We start from the raw sequence: 20,631 nt of genomic DNA, 5'->3' as shown, positions 1-20,631 counted from the left end.
GATACAGTAGGGGAAAATATCTTCTCAGTTTCTTATTAAGAGTGATTTTATATAGTGTTAGATGCTATACTGGGATTTAAAGAAAATTCTCCATAGAATTCTTTCCCATTTTCATAGCAACTCTATGAGCCAAGCATTATTATTCTAGTTTGTGGACAAGGAACTGATGTTCATAGAGCCTTGAGGGAAGGAGCATGCTTAGTCAGAAGTGGAGTTTAGGATCAAAACCCTGGGTACCAGTCCACATCCTGTCTAGTTGCCAACAAATCTGTCATGCAAGGGACTAAGGACAAGTAGCTCTGAGTACAAAGTGAGCAGCTGCTGATCTCACAAATGCTCCTTGTCTGGCCCCTGGTCATATAATTTATAATACATCCAAGCTGACATTTTAATGAAAGCTTTGGACAAAGGCAGGAAGAAGTTTTTGATGCGATTCGAGGATAAACTGGTTATGGGAGTATCTGATAAGAGAATGGTTTGTCACAACCATCAAGAGGACTGTTAAATCCATTATTCTGTCAAAAGAAAGAAGTTGGAGCTAGGGAGAAACCTCGGTCAATGAAGAGCATGTTGTGCAAGCCATGAGGACCCCTGAGTTTAATCCTCAGCACCCATGTTCAAAGCCTGGGATGGTGACATACGTGTGTAGTTCCAGCACAGGGGAGTTCGAGAAAGGAAAATCCCTGAGGATTTCTGGCCCATCAGCTTAATAAAATAAAACCAGCAGCCTCCAGGGCAGGAAGAGACCCTTTTACATAAAACCTTAGTTGGCTAGATTCTGAGAAATACACAGAGGTGCTCTGGTTTCAACACACATGCCCACATGCATGAGCACACAGACTTTGTCTCTTCTACCCAGAAATAAAGGTACTGACCACTCTTGAGTGACCCTTTGGGGACTACTTTGCTGAAATAGGTAATCCCATTCAAATGATGATTTGTGTTCTAAGACTAAAGCTGTTGTAGAGTTTGGAAACCATAGTAGTCGAGTTATGGATCAGAGGCCCTCAGGTTAAACACTTTGAGAACACATGTCCTTTGAGGGTGCACCTTGTATGGTTCTAATAGGAAGGTCTCGATGAATGATGGATATAGGGAATTATAGTTAGGTTCAAAATGAGGAGGCCATTCCAGCAGCCAGGACTGATGAAATACATTGTGTCATGAATGGGTCAAAGTTTGCAAATGGTTAAGTTGTATGGTGCTCAAATGGACACAGTAGAGCCATGTATACTGTGTACAGAGTAGAGCCCATATGTTGTATACGGAATAGAGGTTTATTGTGGGTGCAGATTTATAAGAAGGTTATAGGAAAAATTAGGCTACATATCTTTAACATCTCTTTTAGTTGGTTAGGTGGGGGCGGGAACATATGCTTGTATGGTGTGTGCGTGCATGTGTGTAAAGGTACACATAGATGTGTGTGCTTATGCGGAGACTAGTGGAGAACACCAGGTTTCTTCTGCTCTACCACTCTCTGTCTTGTGTCTTGAGTCAGGGTCTCTCACTGAAGCTGCAGCGTGGCTAGCATCCAGCAAGCTCCAGTGGTCCTCCTGCCTCTATCCTCCACCATGCTGGGGTTACAGGCATGTATATCATCACATCCAGTTTCTACCTGATCTTTTGTTATCCAAACTTGGGTCCTACCTCTTAATTACTGCTTCATATCTCCAACCCCAGAGCATCTTTGACTTTCAAAATACTTATCAAAGATTATGTATCCGGAAAAGTACAGAAGATCCTAGAAACCTGCGTGTTGCTCTCCCAAATGCTTGCTCAATTAAGGCACAGATGTGCACTTTCTTAGGACCCACGAAACATGAAACCAACCAAGTTTCCACAGGAATCTTTGACAAGTTCACCAGCTATTCAGACACCCACAGCAAAGGGTCAAACAGTAACACATGGTACAAGAACATAACATTCACATTTCTCGAGCTGGCTCACCGAATTTTTGCCTGAGCTACCCAGCAGGGAAACACAGTACTGAATTTCCTCTCTTCCCCACAAAGTGCTGATTCCTGGCACAACAGAGTTAGAACCGGAGCAGTGGGATGTACAGAAGGAAACAATTTTCAGATAAAATAACATTATTCCTGGCAGAACAGACACACGCTGTTGAATTCGTAATGCGGTTGTTGGCACTGGTGGGGAAGTCAGTGCTGTATGCTGGCTACCATGTAGAGCTGTTCACGTCATGTTTCAAGTTGAGCAGGAGGCAGAAGTTACAGTCTTGTTTAGGAGACAAGTAAAATCAAAACAAATATCTACTTGCACTCTTAGTTCACCAAAGAATATGGAAAGAAAAACATTTGGACCTATTTTTATCTTTAGTTAATTGAGCAAAATGTAAAAATGAACAAGGCTCTTCTATTTGAAAATAGGATTAGAATTTGGGAACAGCTGTTCCTCAGAATTTTGTGCTCATGTGTGAGCAGGTGGTTATGTCTCTGCAGACTTTATTTTGCATTAAAAAGATTTATTTATTATTTGCGCGAGCGTGTGTGTGTGTGTGTGTGTGTGTGTGTGTGTGTGTGTGTGTGTGTGTGTGTGTCTGCCTGTGGAGACCAGAAGAAGATTTTAGATCCTTTGAGGCTGGAGTTACAGGTGCTTGTAAACTACCCAGTATAGGTACTAGGAATTGAAATTGGGCCTTCTGAAAATGTAGCATACATTCTCAAATATAGAGAGAGCCATCTCTCCAGGCCCCTATTTTGTATTTTCTAACAGAATCCCCAAATGCTGTGTCCTTCAATTTCTTGTCCATATTCATGGGGGATATATTGCTGTTTTAGTCAATAGAGATATCTTTTATCTAGCATGTGGGATTAAGAAGCAGCTGCTGAGTGAGGCTTGGAGGGGCGTGGAGCTAAAGAGAAGGTATAGGGCATATGGGCAATAAAATCTTCCATTGTTTTGGAATATTCGTTCCTGCCCTTTCTGCCACAGAATTACTGATGCAACAAAAAGCAGTGGCTTTCTATATACTACAGGTCTTCCAATTCCATGTCGTGAACCCTTTAGCTTAAGGATGTCTGGCTCTATACATCCACATTAGATGGCCAATGTTCTCCAGGCCTTGCTTCCCTGGAGGGATCCTGATTAGATAACCTTTGCCTGGGTATTTTGTGATACTGAAAGTTTAGGAGCAGGCTGCTTACTGTTTGGATAAATGGCTTTGATTTTCAGAGCCTTTCTGAGTTGGAAACTCTTCCTCTCCTCATTCTTGTCATCATATTGTTTTGTTTATAGAACCAGAAAAACTGGTAGCTTACAGGGTGCCAGGGAGAAATACATGAGGGCCTTGCTGGTGCCCATTCTATATGCTCTGTCACCTTTTCATGTTTCATTATGAGTCAGGGTCATGCTAAGACTGGCCTTAAATTTATCCCATAGTCCAGAGAGCTCTGAACTTGGGATCTTTGGGATCTTCCTACCTCAGAATCTTGGGTATAAAGTCTTGTACCACCTGTGCTCCAATATCAAGGGATTCCACATCCTCTTCTGGCCTCTGAGGCAACCCAACACACACACACACCTCTCTCTCTCTCTCTCTCTCTCTCTCTCTCTCTCTCTCTCTCTCTCTCTCTCTCTCTCTCTCCAATAAAATAAACCCTTAAAAAGGAAACTGCAAAATAGGATTACAGGATGAGTTTTAACGAGTTAGAAGAAAGCATACTTCCTTCTGCAGGGTAGTAGGCAGCCCCCAACCACAGCTCATATTGAGGTCTCCAGCATGAGTGGATAGGATGGCTTTGAGACTCACTTAGCCCTTTTTCTGGGGCCTTTGGGTAAGATACAACTTTCCCAACTCCCTGCAGTGGCTGTATGCAACCCAGACTTGTAATTTAAGGAACATATCAAAGCCCAAAACTCAGTTGCTGATGGGGACACTAAGATCAGACTCTGTCTATTTTTGTGGGTTTTTTTTTCTTTCTTGGCTTGGGACTACTAACAAGAGTGGAGTCATATGGTCGATATTTTTAATTTAACATATTTAAAACGTATTTTTTTTTGTCCCCGTACTGTTCAAAGTTCCCAATTTTAAATCCCGTACCTTGTTTTCAGCATTTGTCACTTATCACATGAGAGACTCCACTTTCAACGCCTGGACTGGACTGAATGACATCAACTCAGAGCACACGTTCCTTTGGACAGACGGACGAGGAGTTCATTATACAAACTGGGGGAAAGGCTATCCCGGCGGAAGGAGAAGCAGTCTGTCGTACGAAGATGTGAGCTTAATTGTTACGTCACGTCTGCATACCATCTCTATGTGCAAAGAGTCACCTTGTTAATTAGTATTCCATGATATACCTGCCAGAACCCTCCTTCCTCTGTGTTTGCAGATTTTTCTCTGTCAGACTGAATCAACTGTAGAGGAGGGATATAGATTTAGTTAAGAACTCTCCATTGGCAGTGAGCAGTAGATGACCAGCTTCGCTCTAAGCCTCACTGGTACTCAGGAGAAAGATTTGATCCCAAGGTTATAATTGCACCATTTGCCCGTTATCCTTTGTAGCTGTTGCAGCAATTGGGATGCTGATTAGGATGCCACCACCACCTTTGAAGATATCATCAGCATCATGACCATTACTTACCCTGTATTGCACAGCACTTGATCTGTGACAAACAGCATGCTAAGTGCTTCTGTACAGCAGAATATAGACTATTGCTTCTCTACCTTCTTTTTAAACTTTTTACTTCATTCTTATATCATCGAATGATAAATTGGCTAGTGTTAAAGATTATCCTAGAGATTCTGAACAACATGAAAAAATACGAATCTGTTTGTGTTATTTTTAAGTATGGCTATCCATATTTAAGCATGAAAGTTTTAAACCATAATGCAAGTCTTACATTAGGAATGTGGTAATAGAGAAATGAGAGAGTATCATGATAGACAGAGTCTGCTGTCCAATGCCAGAAGATAGGGTGACTTTGTTGTGTGGGCACACGCCTGTGGGACTCTGTATCAGACACTGTCACTGCAGGACATGATGTAGGCTTGGGGGTGGAAAAGAATAGCTGTAGTCATTTTTTTTCAGGAAGTTTAAAACAGAATAGTCAGGAAAACTAAAGAGGATGAATATGGCAGCCATGAGATGAACAGAGTCATTCTGGAAAATGTTCCAGTTGTGTTTAAGAATGGGTAAATGGTTCAGACGGCAGTGGGAGTTTCTATGTTAGAAAAAAAGTAAGAGTAAGCTCAGGATAAGCAGAATTGAGAGAAACTTTGACGCTGTGTGAGAGAGTTTGTGAGTTGTCACATGGAGAACAAAGAGTAAGGGTGGGTAGAGAACAATCTGATCAATGTGGCTTTTGTGACAGTTAACTTGATAAACTATATTCAAGGTAGATACATTCTGTTGATATGTAAGTGACTTCCTTTGTAGCAATTACTTGACACTAATTGTGTAAATTAGGGCTAAAAACATAGTGAGGGTAAAATAAAATGGAATGCAGTAGGAAGCCATAAGCAGTGAAAGTTTTCTGCATGGGAAGTGGGTGCAGCAGTTGGCAGGTGATGGTGGGCAGAATAAGCTGTGTGCGTGGATGGTCTTAAAATTTTTAAGTGAGGGATAATGAGAGTGCATTGTCTTACTAGTGGATTGATTTGAATCATTATTAATTTATACCTGTGGCTTTCATTTTCCTTACCCACAAATGTGACAGGTTGACTGTGTTGTTGTGATTGGTGGCAATTCACGAGAGGCAGGGACCTGGATGGATAGCACCTGTGACAGTAAACAAGGCTATATATGCCAAACACAGACTGGTAAGTTTTGCTAAACTTCACCAACAAGGGCTGGGTTTAAGCCACAAGAGCCTATGACAGACAAAAGAGGTGATCTACCCCTCCCCAAAGAGGTACTATTTTTTTTTATATTTATGAATCTGATCCCTTATCATTATAGAAGTTCTGTGCAGATTAAGCTTGAAGTGGATTTTTTTTTAAAAAAGGAAAATTGTAATATGTGCCAGTCAGCTTTTTTGTGACTGTGAAAAAAATACCCAAAGGCATCAGCTTAAAAGCAGCAAAGGTATATTTGACTCTGTATTTCAGCATCTGGCCTCTAAGCTCCATCACTTTAGCCTGTTGTGAGGAAAAATACAATTTGGAGCAGGCCATGGAAAAACACAGCCATGTCATAGCGGCTGGGAAACAAAAGGGAAAGAAAGGAAGGGCTATTGCCCCATTGTAGAAGAATCTTTTATTCTCCAGATGTAATGTCATCTCTGCAGCTTACTGCTAAATAGGTTCATGCTTTCTGGTTCTTTCTAATCTCCGGCTGGCTAGTTCAGCTCGGCTGATCTGGCCTAAAAGTCCTCTACGTGCTGACTGATTCATACTAGATTCTCTTGGCCTCTGACTGAATTGCTCTGCTTTGCCTCTAAGTCACTGTGGCAATCTGTCCCAGTCTTCTGGGTCCTTCTCGTTCTCTGGCTCTCGTTCTCTCTTCACCTGTGGCTAGCTTGTTCTTTCTGTAACCCATCTCTATAAAACGCCCCCCCCATTCCCTGGAGTGCTCTCTTCAGTAGCCTCTTTCCAGTCTATTCTCACGAGACTGGGGTGTATCCTATCTCTGAATCATTCTGTCAAATTATTCTCTGGTTCATCAGTTTGTCTTCTCCTCAATTAGACATTCCTTTCAAACATGGTTGCTTCCTTCTACAAACTAAATTTACCTATGCTGTTAGAGATTAGAAATGTGTACTAAGGGCATGTCTGTATCCCAGCCAAATCATTCTGTAATCCAGGGCGTGTCTCCATTCCTGTCAGTTTCTATCTTCAAATGTAAATCTGTGCCAGGGCAGCCATGTTGTTAGGTTAAAATTCCTCTACACCTCTTCAAGGGCATGATGTGAGGGACAACACTCGTCTACTACCTCTAGTGTTCTTCTTCTTTTTCACAATACGACCATAGACTAGTGATGGAGCCTATGAAAAGCACATGGTGAGGTGGGAGGGATGCAAGAGCACTGTGCAGGACTCAGGTTCAATCCCAGTGCTCACCTGATGGGTCACAACCATCTGTAACTCCAGTCCAGAAGGTCTAATGCCTTCTTCTAGACCATACCAATATGTATGCATGAAAAACACACCCCCACACAGAAAATAAATAAAAACTAAAAAGTTGCCTAATCTAACTATATGGAAACAATTTCCCAATATTTGGTAACATTTCTTTTTCTTTCCTACTGATATTGTAAGGAATAAGTACACTAGACATAACACTCAAATGTCTTGATTGTGTCTAAATTTCTGTGAAACTGTCCTGTTGTTGTCCTTCCCCTTCCCCTTCTTCCTCTTCCTCCTCTTCCTCCTCCTCTTCTTCTTCTTTCTTCTTCCTTCTCTCTTTCTCTTTCTCTTTCTCTTTTTCTTCTTCTTCCTTCTTTTTTCTTCTTCTTCCTTCTTTCTTCTTCTTTCTTCTTTCTTCTTTGTTCTTCTTCTTTCTCTTTCTCTCTTTCTTCTTCTTCTTCTTCTTCTTCTTTTTCTTCTTCTTCCTCCTCCTCCTCTTCCTCCTCCTTTCCTTTTCTCCTCCTCCTCCTCCTTCTCCCTCTTCCTCTTCCTCCTCCTCCTCCTCCTCCTCTTCTTCTTCTTCTTCTTCTTCTTCTTCTTCCTCCTCCTCCTCCTCCTCCTCCACTTCTTCTTCTTCTTCTTCTTCTTCTTCTTCTTCTTCTTCTTCTTCTTCTTCTTCTTCTTCTTCTTCTTCTTCTTCTTCTTCTTTATTCTTCCTCCTCCTCCTCCTCCTCCTCCTCCTCCTCCTCCTCCTCCTCTTCACTTCAAGCCTCATTTAGTACTTTTAATGATCCAAAAAAAATTCCAATGGCATGGCACCCAGTTCTCCCTAGGCTGGGAGTTTTAAGGCTTCTATTGAAGATGTGAAAGTTTAAGGAGTCTGTCCAGGGTCTCTTGTACCAACACAAGATGGCAGCAGCAGCAGAGGAGAGGGAGGCCGACACTTCCTGAAATGAGTTCTGGATAAAGATCATGACTGAATAAAGAAAGTTTGGTACCTCTTAGGTGTGGAATAAGGCAGATGTTTATGTGGAACAGGATAGAGAATTGGCCCGGACAGAACCTGTAGCCAAGAGTAAATAGAATTGGAGACTACAGATCACTTTTCTATAAAGACCAGAGTATTTGGGGTGTGCTGCCCAAACAATGTCTCTCAAGACCCCTCCACCCTGTCACAGTTGGGAACAGTTTTAGATAAGATGTAAACAAATGAAAGTAAGTGCTTTCCAATAGAACAAAATCACAAATTTGATTTTCATAGGTCAAGAAACATTATGTCCTACCCCCACCAGCAAGTAGCTTATATGTTACAAAACCAGAGAAATGATCAGATTTAGCTTTCTTTCTATTTGCTGGTCTCTCTCCCCAGTGGTATTAGCTAAGGTTCACAAGAACAACCTCTTCTCTCTGTGTCTTAAGTCCAGATAGAAAATAGCAATTAGAAGCCCAAGCTGGGACATTAAAGAAAGAAGAGAAGACCTGTCTTTGAGGGGCTCCAAGCCTCAGAATTAATTTGGCTAAGACAGCACTAGTTTCTACAGGGGTATTACAGATAGAGTTGGATAGATAGAAAGATGAAATCACAGAAGGCCCAGAGGGGTTTCTTTGAGAAAATATCTTTTTATTCTATGAGTGTGTTGCTTGCAGTCCTGTCTGTGCTCCATGTGCATGCAACATTTGAGAAGATCAAAAAGATACCCTGGGACTTGAGTTACAGATGGTCGTGAGCAGCTGTGTCAGCGCTGGGGACCAAACACAGGGTCTCTGCAAGAGCAACATGTACTCCTAACCATTGTGCCATCACTCCAGCCCCAAAAGATGTTCTCGATTATGACATTTGGCCACGAGAAAAAAAAATCAAGGATTAATGATGGCAGGAAGACAGATATTATTTAATTTGTAGTATTAAACCGTGGCCTTTCTTTTATGGAGACGGTAGATTATAGATTTGCAAAAATCTTTGTTTTCTATTTAGAAATTTGTTGATATATATTAAACAATTTTAATTTAATTTTTTGTATATGAGTGATTTGCTTTATATGTTTGTGTACCATGTGCATACCTTGTTCCCATGGAAGTAAAAGGAAGCCATCACATTGCCATGAATCGATGTTGTGGATGGTTGTCAGACGTCATGTGGTTGCTGGGAATTGAACCCAGATCCTCTTCAGGAATAACAAGTGTTCTGAACTGCTGAGCTTTCCCTCTAGATTCATATATAAAGAATAGATATAATAGTATACATGTATAGTGTACATGTATAATATGTTTATTATATATGCATATGTATTCATATACATACACATGCATAATCACATATATATTTCATAGTTTGGAAATTATTTAGTCAAACATATTGATTAAAAATAAAGCTCTGTGGGCTAGAGAGAAAGCTCTGTCAAGTGCTTACCTGGCAAATGTAAGGAGTTCTACCAACATAAAAAGACAAGGGAGGTGACACACACTTGTAATCCCAGCAGAGGGGTAGAAGAAACAGGTGGATCTTTGAGGCTTACTGCCCAGTCATCTCACACTCTTTGAGGAATTCCAGCTCAGGGAGAGGCCCCTTCTCAAAGTCACAATCTTGGCTTCTAGGGAAAAAAGTCAAGCTTGACCCCTGGTTCTACGTGCACATGTATACACATGTGCACCCCAACACATGTGGTACTATATATACCTCAATGTACACAAATGTGTACACAGAGAGAAATACTAGTTTTATGTTGTAAAATACATGGTGAAAATATTTATAGGCCTGCTAGTTTTGGACTTAATGATCTCATGTCTACATCTATGATGGATGAGCAGGGGAGTTTGATACTGAAGATATTCAATCATTGCTCATTGATAATGTTAATGAAAACAATCTCTCTATTCTAGACCCTTCTGTGCCTATCTCTCCAACCACGGCACCAAAAGATGGCTTTGTTAAGTATGGTAAAAGCAGCTATGCCCTTATGAAATTGAAGTCGTCATGGCACGAAGCAGAGAAATATTGCAAGGACCGTACTTCCCTGCTTGCCAGCATTCTTGACCCCTATAGTAATGCATTTGCATGGATGAAAATGCACCCATTTAATGTACCCATATGGATTGCCCTGAACAGCAACTTGGTAAGATGCTAGAACATTCACAGCTTAACATGATCAGTAAAATGACAGTCCAATGAGTTTCTCTTCCCCTTTCTTCAGTTGAACACTTACCATGAAGCACCACTGTCAACGGTCTAGTGACCTAGTGATATGTGTCAGAAACCAAATGGAGAACTCTCTGGTATTTACAATAATTGACTTTGAATAGTTATATCCAAAATTATATTGTACATCTAAACAGCTTCATGCATTTGTTTATCCCTCTTCAGTGTCATAGTCACACAGCTGCAGCAGCACGAGACTAGAAAGTAGGTCAGGAGCATAGGGAACAGGGGATGGGATACTTCATTTTTTTGTTGCAAAACAATTTAGAATTGTGATGGGTCCCAGACTTGCAGAGTTTTTAATCTATGTGTGAAAAGTGTTTCACTGAAGTCATATTCTTTTCTTCCAAAGCAGAGAGAGAAGGGTTGGTGGAGGACTGGGGCAGAATGAGGGATGAGGCGCCAAACTAAGAGAGGCAATGAGGTAGTGACGAGACTCCTGAGGCATATACCACCCATCATTCCTCTGCCCACCCAGTAGTTAGCAAACCAGCAAGCAGCATTGCTGAGGTCCTGGGGCAGGGGAGTGGCTCAAGAGGGCTTGTTAAAGAAATTCAACCACTCTCTTTCAGTACTTGGGTTAAATCTGGACCTCACATATGCTAGGCAAGGGTTCCACCACTGAGCTCTCCCATCATCCCAAGAAACTCAACCTGATTAGACATGGACTGGGTTGGTAAGAGCTGAGGGTGGGTACCAGAAAACATGAGAAGGAAAGAAGGGCATAAGATTGGATGGTGGCCTGAGGTCAGGTTTTGTGGAGCTTTAGATTGTGGTGCAGAAATGCAAACTAATCATACACTAGGTACTTCCTGGTACCTAGTGAAGGGTACCAGGGAGAAGGTGAAGGGTGAAGAATATTTAAAATAATTAGCCCCATGTGTTTTTGGTGATTGTGCTTAGATAAGAAATTTTCATATTTCTGTGGACTGTTTTTTAGATAATGAATGTATCTGATAAATCATTCATTTCTTCTCATAGATTTGTTTCAAATTGGCCATCAAATGTATTGTGAAAGATGAAATACTTTCCCTCAAGGCTGAAATTTACAATTAAAATAGCAATGGCATTTTCATGCTACCTCTAGAGTCAATGATATGCAAACATTGTTTGAGTAAATGAGAGAATGCTGCACAATTCTACCTTGAGATAAAAATGTGCTTTTACTTTTTCCTGTTGGATCTTTAGTGATTATCTGGGTAAAATAAATCATGGAATTAAGATGAGGAAAGTGTTTCAGCCTTAAAAAATTATTTCTCCCTTGCTAACGTTTTGTAACACTCTTCTTAGGCATTACTTATAAAACAACTTTTAGATCATGTACTCTGATTGATAGATAAGTAGTATTTTTTATATGGCTAATTAGCTTGGATGTGATCATACCTTTGTCTAAATTTAAAAAGAAAATATGTCAAATGTGCAAATGGAGTAAAACAGCCAGCTTTTAAAAACAGCACGATCCGCACAGTTGAAAGGCTACTGATGTTGTATTATCACTGGTTTCTCAGCAGCAGAACAAGATCATGAGAACTAATGAAGGTTTCTTTCAGGATTCGATGATACAGATGTTATTTTAACTTCAGTAAGATAAATGTTATATTGTTATGAGAATCCTACTTCTCTTTAGCCATGAGAACAAAGGCAGCTTTATGGAATAAACACATAGTCTTTAGTCACTGTCTCCTTTTCTTACCAGTTGTCTCTTTGTAAACCATCAGTTGTGACTCCTTTCCTCAATTTCTTAATCATAAATATAATTTTGCTTTTTTTTACTCCCCCAAACCCTTCCATCCAAGGGATCATCTTCATCTCTGTACCCAATGCTCTGTTCTCATTTTGTCTCTCTTTCTTTCCCTCTCTCTCATCCTGCCCCTCTCTCTCCTCTCCCCCACCCCCCCTCTCTCACACACACACACAAACACAAACACGCATGCACACACACGCACACACACATATTTCTCAAAACTCTCCCCCCCCTCTAATTCTCTTAAAAAAGAAAGAAAAGAAAAGGAAAATTTCACAACAACAAAAATCATTTTTTTAAAAAAAGCCAAAATACTTTCCAGGTTGTAGACCTAAAGATGGTCATGAAATAATCACTTTTAAGAAAGGGTGTTTTTACTGAATTTGAGTTGGTAGCATGACTTATAATTTATTAAAAATGACCAGTGTTCAAGGTTCTGTGTCAAATTACAGCCTCCAGTACTGTGCTTATCCCTTGCTTGTTTCCTTCACGATTCCTATGAGAAGGAAGACTGAAGCACCGTGATTGTTTTTCTTTGTGCAGACCAACAATGAGTACACTTGGACGGATAAATGGAGGGTGCGGTACACTAACTGGGGAACTGATGAACCCAAGCTTAAGTCAGCATGCGTTTACATGGATGTCGACGGCTACTGGAAGACATCATATTGCAATGAAAGCTTTTATTTTCTCTGCAAAAAATCAGATGGTAATTGGATGTGCAAAAGGGCGTTGGGGAATCTCAAGATGTCTGAAATAAACTATTACCCATTACTGCTGACTTTATTAACCAGTAATGTATCCTGGGTAGCTGAGAGCAAAATAGAACGTCCGCTCAACCTATCAAAAGATGGACCTGGCTGTCAACCAATATGCACAGGTCGAAATGATGGAGATGGAAATTTGCATTATCCCTATGATTTACTTGCTCGTGATAGACTTCTGAATGCTTGCTATTGAAATTGTCCTCTGAATCTACAGTGACAGATTCTCCAAAGAAGGTGGCCTTCCCTTTGGTGTCAACAACACAACTGCTTTAGCTGAGTTACACCAGGATGCATACAACTTGAATTCAGTAAACAAAGCTGTGGACGCAGTCCTAGAATTCAAACTAGGGCAGTTTGTCACAGCTGTTCTTAGCTAAGAGGACACTACAGGACTTAGAATCTCAGAAAAGAAGTGGCTTGAAGGAAATCCAGCTCATGAGTTATTTTGACATAATTTGTTAAACTTGTAGCATTTTTATTTGTTTGTTTACTTGAGATGGGGTCTTGCTATGTAGACCAAGCTGAATCACAGCTCCAGCCACCTCCATCTCTAGAGGGCTGGGTTTAAAGGCTATGCCACCACTCCCAACTTAACTCTCAGACATCATTACAGAAGTCTAAACATCACTAATTGTAAATTGTGAGGAATACGATTCATGACCACTATTTTCTAAGTATACTTGAAACAATAAAGTAAATGAAAAAATCCACGAAAATTAGTGGCTCTAAATAATGAACATCAGTAAATTATAGGTAATGGTAGAGGATATAACTTTCCTTAGCTATAAAAATAATATTCCACGTATTGCAGCAACCCCAGCTTTTATTTATGAATTATTTTGATTCCTTTAAATGCCTGTTTACTTACAGAAATCCCGGCTACGGAACCCCCACAGCTGCCTGGCAAATGTCCAGAGTCAGAGCAGACCGCGTGGATCCCTTTCCACGGCCACTGTTACTACATTGAATCTTCTTTTACAAGGAGTTGGGGTCAAGCCTCCCTGGAGTGCCTTCGAATGGGTGAGTGCCACGTTTCCGGAAAGAAAATCCCATAGTAATCTATTTCTAGATCAATGACATTAAAATGCTATACATTAACATGTAAGGGGTCTCGAGTGGCTTTCTATTATTTTCTGTTGCTGGGGATCAAATATAGGGCACTCCTAGGTAAGAGCTCTACAGCTCTTGTCAGTGAGTCACGTCCCCAACCACATGTGTATTTTTATAAAAATAATTTTTTTTATTAACAGAATAGTCAACACCATTTCCCACAAATGTAATTTATAATTTTGTAACCTCAAAATTTTGAAGAATTTAGGTTTAAAAGCCCTCTTATTAAAATGTAAAATCTTTCTATCCAAATAGTCTGAATTCTTAGGGATCTGATCCTAAGTTACTAAACGGTTATGTTTCCGTGTCATCACTAATAAATTAGATTTTATAACTGATTAGGAAATGACTTCTTTATTATTAATAGAAGAGGTTGTATGCCTGTCTACTTTGTTTGTAAGGAAAAACAAAACCAAATCTTAAAAATGGTAAAGATAGCTCTGCTGTAGTTGTTTTGACAGGGGGTCTTACATATTCCAGTGGCTTTGCATTTGAAATGTAGCTGAGGATAACTTTGAACTCCTGATCTTCCTGCCTTTGCCTCCCAAGTGCTGGGATAGCAAGCACACAAAATTTTGTTCAAGTTAAAAAGAATTTCCAACTTATTAAAATGGTTCATTCAACTTAGGATTTCTGAACTATACAATGAGCTTACTGAGTTCCTGCTCCACTTTAAGCTGAGAAACTTCTAATTCCCGTTTAGTTATTTTATTAGTGGTTGACATGAGGATTACAGTGCACTGCATACATAATTTGAAAAGAGCTCCGAATTTATTCTGATACCCACTTGTGGCTGCTGGACTGCTGGTTTTCAGGGTGGTTGTTGGAATTTTAGCTTTCAAAGGTACCACAGGGCTAAAGAAAAGCTGTGGGCACATTATCAAGATCACGTTCTCTCTCTCCCCCACCCTCTCTTTCTCTCTCCCTCCTTCCCTCCTCTCTCCCTCCCCTCCTTCCCTCCTTTCCTCTCCTTCCTGTCCTCCTAGAATCTTTGCAAGCCCATGGCTAAGAAAATTCCCGTTGTTTTGCAGAGGACTTGCAATATCCCTTTGACTTTTTTTTTTTAATGTGAGTACACTGTCACACTCTTCCGGCATATCAAAGGGGGCAATGGATTCCCCATTACCAATGCTTCTGTTCCTCTGGAAGAGCAGTCAGTGCTTTTAACCACTGAGCCATTTCTCCAGCTCCACAAAACTCTTACAAGTTGCTTAAGTGTTTTGCTTTTAAGTTTTAAAATGAATCTGCACAAACTTTATTTTCAGTTTTAGGTATTATATTATCTATCAGATAAAAGGAGCAATTCTCATTGATCAAAACACGTCAGAAGTATTTTAAAATTTGAATAATTGCATGCATGGCCGTGGGCTAACACTGTACCGTATGCTGAGCCTTGAGTAGAGCTCAGGTTGCCATTCGTGGACAGTTGTTGAGTTTTCTCTTTAGTCTTTGAATAATTGTGTGCATGGCCTTGGGCTAACACCACTACAGTGTACTGAGCCTTAGTAGAGCTCAGGTTGCCATTCATTGTTCTTAATATCAGGACTTTTCTCGGCTACTCTCATTATTCTTGTACACTTTGCAGGTGCCTCCCTGGTTTCCATCGAGACTGCTGCTGAATCCAGTTTTCTGTCATACCGCGTTGAACCTCTTAAAAGTAAAACCAATTTTTGGATAGGCATGTTCCGAAATGTTGAAGGTAACTCTTGCAAAACTACTACTTAATAGCTAATATTTTTAAATGTTGTATAGAAAACGGTGTTTTGGTTCCAGCAAGCCAAGCCTTAAACACTGATTAATCTGTGGTGAGACTGAAAAGTTGAAATCGTATTTTATTTGCAATGACCAAAAGTTTAAAAGACATATTGTCCATCCCTGAAAGTTGTCAATTCAAAGCTCTCCTGTAGCTGTTAGTTAAAAAAATATTCAGAGAACAGTTTCTTTTTCTTTCCACCATAATAGAAATGATAGAGAAAGATGAGCGTGCATTTTTCCGTTAAGTGGAAATAAATTTTCAACTAAAGCAATCTAACAAACACATTCTTGCTTTTCTTCCCTGTAACAACTTCCCATTAGCATCTTGCCTGATAGAACGGAAGGAAACCATTGGTTCTAGCATGACATAATAATATCAGGGTTAAGCATTTCATGCAAAGGAGAGGAACATAAGACAGAGTGTTTCTAACTCGTGCTTTCGCTGGTTTTATTTGATGGCTAGGAAAGTGGCTTTGGTTGAATGACAATCCTGTGTCCTTTGTCAACTGGAAAACGGGTGACCCTTCTGGTGAACGGAATGATTGTGTAGTTCTATCTTCATCTTCTGGCCTCTGGAATAATATCCACTGTACTTCATACAAAGGATTTATTTGTAAAATGCCAAAAAGTAAGTTAAACGTTCTTTACTATGGTTATGTGTTCCCAGACCACCATCTCCCCCCAAATGTAACATGTTGACAAAGGGCTAGGGTGGCCGCCTCCCATTTGCTTACTGTTCTCCGTTCTTGGTGGGAATCCATCCTGTCATGAGGATCAATCTCTGCCTGTGGCTTTGAGTGAAAGGCGGCGGCTCTGACAAACCTTGGTTTACTGGTACATTTGTAATGTTTTGCTAAGTTGCAAGGAGTCTGGACAGCCTATCTCTACAGTGCTACTGCACTAGGAAAGGGGAGGGCAGACACTAGTCCACAGCATAAGAAGCCAGAGAATTAAGTCATATAAAACCAGCCCAATTTCTATCTGAGATTGAGTGGTAGAGCATGCAAAGAAAAACAACTGGTAAACCTCTGTTTGCCACTGACTGTACATGAGTGATATTTTTTGCCATTCTACCAATCTTTACCAAAAAAAAGATTATTAATTGGAATCTGAAATAAGTGAATGAAGAGGCCTGGTGTAGTTCAGGGACAGAACCCTTGCAACTGTGATTCCTATGATCGTAATCAGTCAGTCAGGCAAGCAAGCAAGCTAGCAAGCAAGCTAGCAAGGAAGGAAGCAAGCAAGCAGTGAGCATAGTTTTGTTTCCTCAGTAGGTCTTATTGTTTTGGAAGTGTGTAGGTTTTTAGTTTATTACTCTAGTTTAAGATTCTCTACCCTTTGGTATAGAGAGAGCTATGGTTACAGTCCCTGGTGTCTTACTTTACTTTTCAGTTAGATGTCTTATAACAGATTAGGCTTCAGTGTACCAATTTCAAAACCTCTCATCGAGATTACCTTAGCTACACATAGATTTTGGAGGTGTTTAGGTATATTAATGTTCAAATAACACTTGAAAGTCCTTATTTTCAAATCTTCTAGCATAGCCAAACTCGTCACATAGGTAAAGGATGCTGCAGGAGTGTCAAAAGACAGAGAAAGACAGACGGATGGACAGGTAGATAGGGAGGGAGTAAACAGCTGGAAGTAGAGGTATTTTCCTATTTATATGCCTAGGCCTACATTCATGGATATCAATCACACCATCCATGCACTCACATCATCACATGACATGACATCAGGTCAGATCACATCTGATGGGTGAGAATCCATCGGATTACATCGTATCATATCATATCAGATCACAGATAACGATGGGAGATGTCATGCATCTCTAACTTGAATGCAATGTATCTACATGCAGTTATTATGGATTTTTACAACAATTATTTTCTTTCTTTCTTTCAGTTATTGATCCTGTAACTACACACTCATCTATTACAACCAAAGGTAAGATCATTATGAAACCTCGAGTTCACCGTTAGTCATATGATTCTGCTTATTTTAAAAGCCATAGTATCCTTCCTTCTCCTCCACTTTCAGTAGACTGACTAATACTAACCTTTATCATTAGGCCACAATCCATCTTTCATGATGTTTAAGAAAAAGAAATTTGTATTTCTATGTTAAAAATTTCTTGAACATGCTGAACTGTAAAAAGTTGCCCCGTGAGATCCTAGGAAAAGACATTTCCTTCAAGGTCTTTCTAGGTCTCTCATTTTGTTTTCCTGTTTTAAAAAGTTCATTTTCATCTTTATAGACAAAGTAAATTAGCTATTTTTGGTGGTTGCTACAGGAACTCAACATGAGACCAATGACTTGCTTATAAATACCTTATTTATTTATTAATTATATTTAGAAGTTCAGATTTCCATTATAAACTCCCCTAGTTTTAAATTTTTATTTGTAATGGCTACACTATCCACCACCACCATCACGACCACCACTTTATTTTTCTCCTGAAAGGATGTTTGTAAGCAGCCTTACATTATTGTTTTAGTTTGAGAGGATTTATTTTTGTAATATGTTTGTGTGGGACTGTGTGTGTGTGACTGTGTGTGTGTGTGACTGTGTGTGTGTGTGACTGTGTGTGTGTGTGTGTGTGTGTGTCTGTGTGACAGGCTGTTCCATATGTATTGGAGCCTGAAAGAACCAGAGAAACCATGAGATCTCCTGGAGCTATAGTTACAGACAGTTGTGAGCTTCTGGAGGTAGGTCCCGGGGACCAAACTCTGGTTTTCTGGAACCTAATCACTGAGCTTTCCCCCCCTAGCCATCTTTCAATTACTTAATTATTTTGATACAAGCGATATGTGTGAATTCCAGCTGATGCACTACCGCAGTGTTACATAAGGAGGTGAAATAATCATTCTATCTATCCACCAAAACCTCATCTGAACATGTAAAGTACCCGCCTTCGCATCTCGTGACAAATACTGTTTTAAAGAATATTCCTGTGTCAAAGCTTCCCAGCCAGAGCGGCTATGCTGCTTTCCGAAGCATCTGCCCCTCACCCCTTCCCGTGTTCCACTTATTTGCCAATGGTTTTATCTGTCTGTAGCTGACCAAAGGAAGATGGATCCTCAACCCCAGGGCTCTTCCAAAGCAGCGGGAGTGGTCATCGTGGTCCTCCTGATTGTGATAGGTGCCGGTGTTGCGGCCTATTTCTTTTACAAGAAAAGGCGTGTACTGCACATACCTCAAGAGGCCACCTTTGAAAACACTCTCTACTTCAACAGTAATCCAAGTCCTGGAACAAGTGACACGAAAGATCTCGTGGGCAACATCGAACAGAATGAGCATGCAGTCATTTAGCATCCTAACGTGACTGTCTTATATTCCAAGTTCATGAAGCCTTAACTAAAATTTTCAGTTTGTTAATTCAATATGATCGTTTCCTTTAAAAAGTTAGCACTGGGTTGCATTGGCCTGTCTTTTTTTTTCTTTGCCTAATGGAACGATAACTGCTCATTTTCTATCCTGGCAAGATTAGAGAAACAAAAACCAAAAGAGGGATAGTAAGGCTGCTTGTTGATTGCCACTTTCGAAGATACCCTTGGTGAGCACGCAGCATTACAGTCTCAACACCGCTACGCTGGTGGTGGTAGGTCTCATGTCAACTCTGCAGATTTCAAGAGCTCTAGAAATAACCACGTAAGCCATGCAGGGTCTTTTCAGGGCCTCCCAGAGATGAGTTATACACTCACTTGTAAATCAACAGTTAGAAGACCGTGTTAAGATAAACAAGTGCACATAACCCCAGATGGAATGTACCCAGTTTCTTTTTCAACAGTCCTGATTCATGGCAATTATTGAGAACTGTATTTATCCATATGTAAAATAATAAACGATGCTGAGAATCTTGTTTGTCCCAGGCAAGGTTTGACAGGCTAAATATTACAAATGTGTTCTGTTGTATGTATATTAGGGAAGTGATTATGTGAAGAAAAAAAAAAACCCTGTAAATTTACATAACTGGGTGTACTTAGATAATAAATAGTACTATTTATTATCTAATTAATGTGATGAACTAATGTGAAATAAACATTAAAAATGACATCTATTTTGATTTTTGTGAGCTTGTTCAGTGTAAATTTGCTCAAACATAAAATCTAATTGCTTTGCATTTGACCAACTTGTAGAGAAATGGTGATTTGAGTTCATGTCTGGGGAAGATGATCTTTTCCTTTTTATAAAAGCTGCACAATCTTTTAAGATCCAACAATCCGAGGCTCCACTGTTGGGAATGAGAAACACAAATAACTACCTTCCTCTGGAGTGATGGCTGCTTATTTACAAAATTGCCCTAGATAACGTTTTATGTAAATTGTGAAATACCTTGTAGGTTTCAAGTTTGCCAGAAAGTTATCCCTCAGCCACTTCTTATCTTCTTATGTTTCTTTGCTTCTTTATTTTAGAGACACAGTTTACCTGTGAGCCTAGGATGTCTTCAAATTGGTTTTTTTTTTAAAGTTTAAAGGTTTATTTTGACTTATATACCTCTCTCTCTCTCTCTCTCTCTCTCTCTGTCTCTCTCTCTCTCTCTTTCTCTCTCTCTTTCTGTGTGTGTGTATGTGTGTGTGTGTGTGTTTGTGTGTGTATGTATGCAAGCATGCATGTGTGTGAATACATGTACACGTGTCCATTCACCTATGTGCCATAGGCACACATAGGAAGGTCCAAGGATGACTTGTGGGACTTGTAGGAATTGTCTCTGTCCTTCTACCATATGGGTTCCAGGGATCAAACTCAAGCAGTCAGTCTTGGTGGCGAGTGCTTTTACCTTCTGAGACATCTGTCTTGATTCTTGTCCCATTGCTTCCCCCCGGTGGCTGTGATCACAGGAGAGTGCTATCATAAGTAGCTGTTCCCTTCACTTGCCCAATGGATCACCCACACACAAAGGTTTCTCACCCAGGTTTTGCCTCTGTGACCTGCATCACTGATGATGATGTAAAATGTATTTTCTTTTCCTTCCTTCCTTCCTTCCGTCCTTCCTTCCTTCCTTCCTTCCTTCCTTCCTTCCTTCCTTCCTTCC

At 40.2% G+C, this 20,631-nt stretch overlaps 1 protein-coding gene across 1 annotated transcript in view; it reads left to right on the top strand.

The window, feature by feature from the left end:
* Nucleotides 1-19,653, top strand: part of Mrc1 (mannose receptor C-type 1) — a 76,906-nt gene extending 57,253 nt beyond the window's left edge. The window contains exons 22-30 of the mRNA XM_032885181.1: nt 4,069-4,235; nt 5,677-5,779; nt 9,905-10,137; nt 12,508-12,673; nt 13,602-13,751; nt 15,427-15,540; nt 16,060-16,224; nt 17,502-17,543; nt 18,655-19,653. Coding sequence (XP_032741072.1) covers nt 4,069-4,235; nt 5,677-5,779; nt 9,905-10,137; nt 12,508-12,673; nt 13,602-13,751; nt 15,427-15,540; nt 16,060-16,224; nt 17,502-17,543; nt 18,655-18,908 — 1,394 coding nt within the window. The 3' untranslated portion in view covers nt 18,909-19,653. The remainder of the gene's footprint in view (nt 1-4,068; nt 4,236-5,676; nt 5,780-9,904; nt 10,138-12,507; nt 12,674-13,601; nt 13,752-15,426; nt 15,541-16,059; nt 16,225-17,501; nt 17,544-18,654) is intronic.
* The last annotated feature ends 978 nt before the right edge of the window (nt 19,654-20,631 follow it).

This window comes from Rattus rattus, chromosome 14 (assembly GCF_011064425.1).
Source record: "Rattus rattus isolate New Zealand chromosome 14, Rrattus_CSIRO_v1, whole genome shotgun sequence".
Taxonomy (NCBI): domain Eukaryota; kingdom Metazoa; phylum Chordata; class Mammalia; order Rodentia; family Muridae; genus Rattus; species Rattus rattus.
The sequence above is the reverse complement of the archived record's forward strand: the minus strand, read 5'-3'. Positions and strand labels throughout refer to the sequence as shown.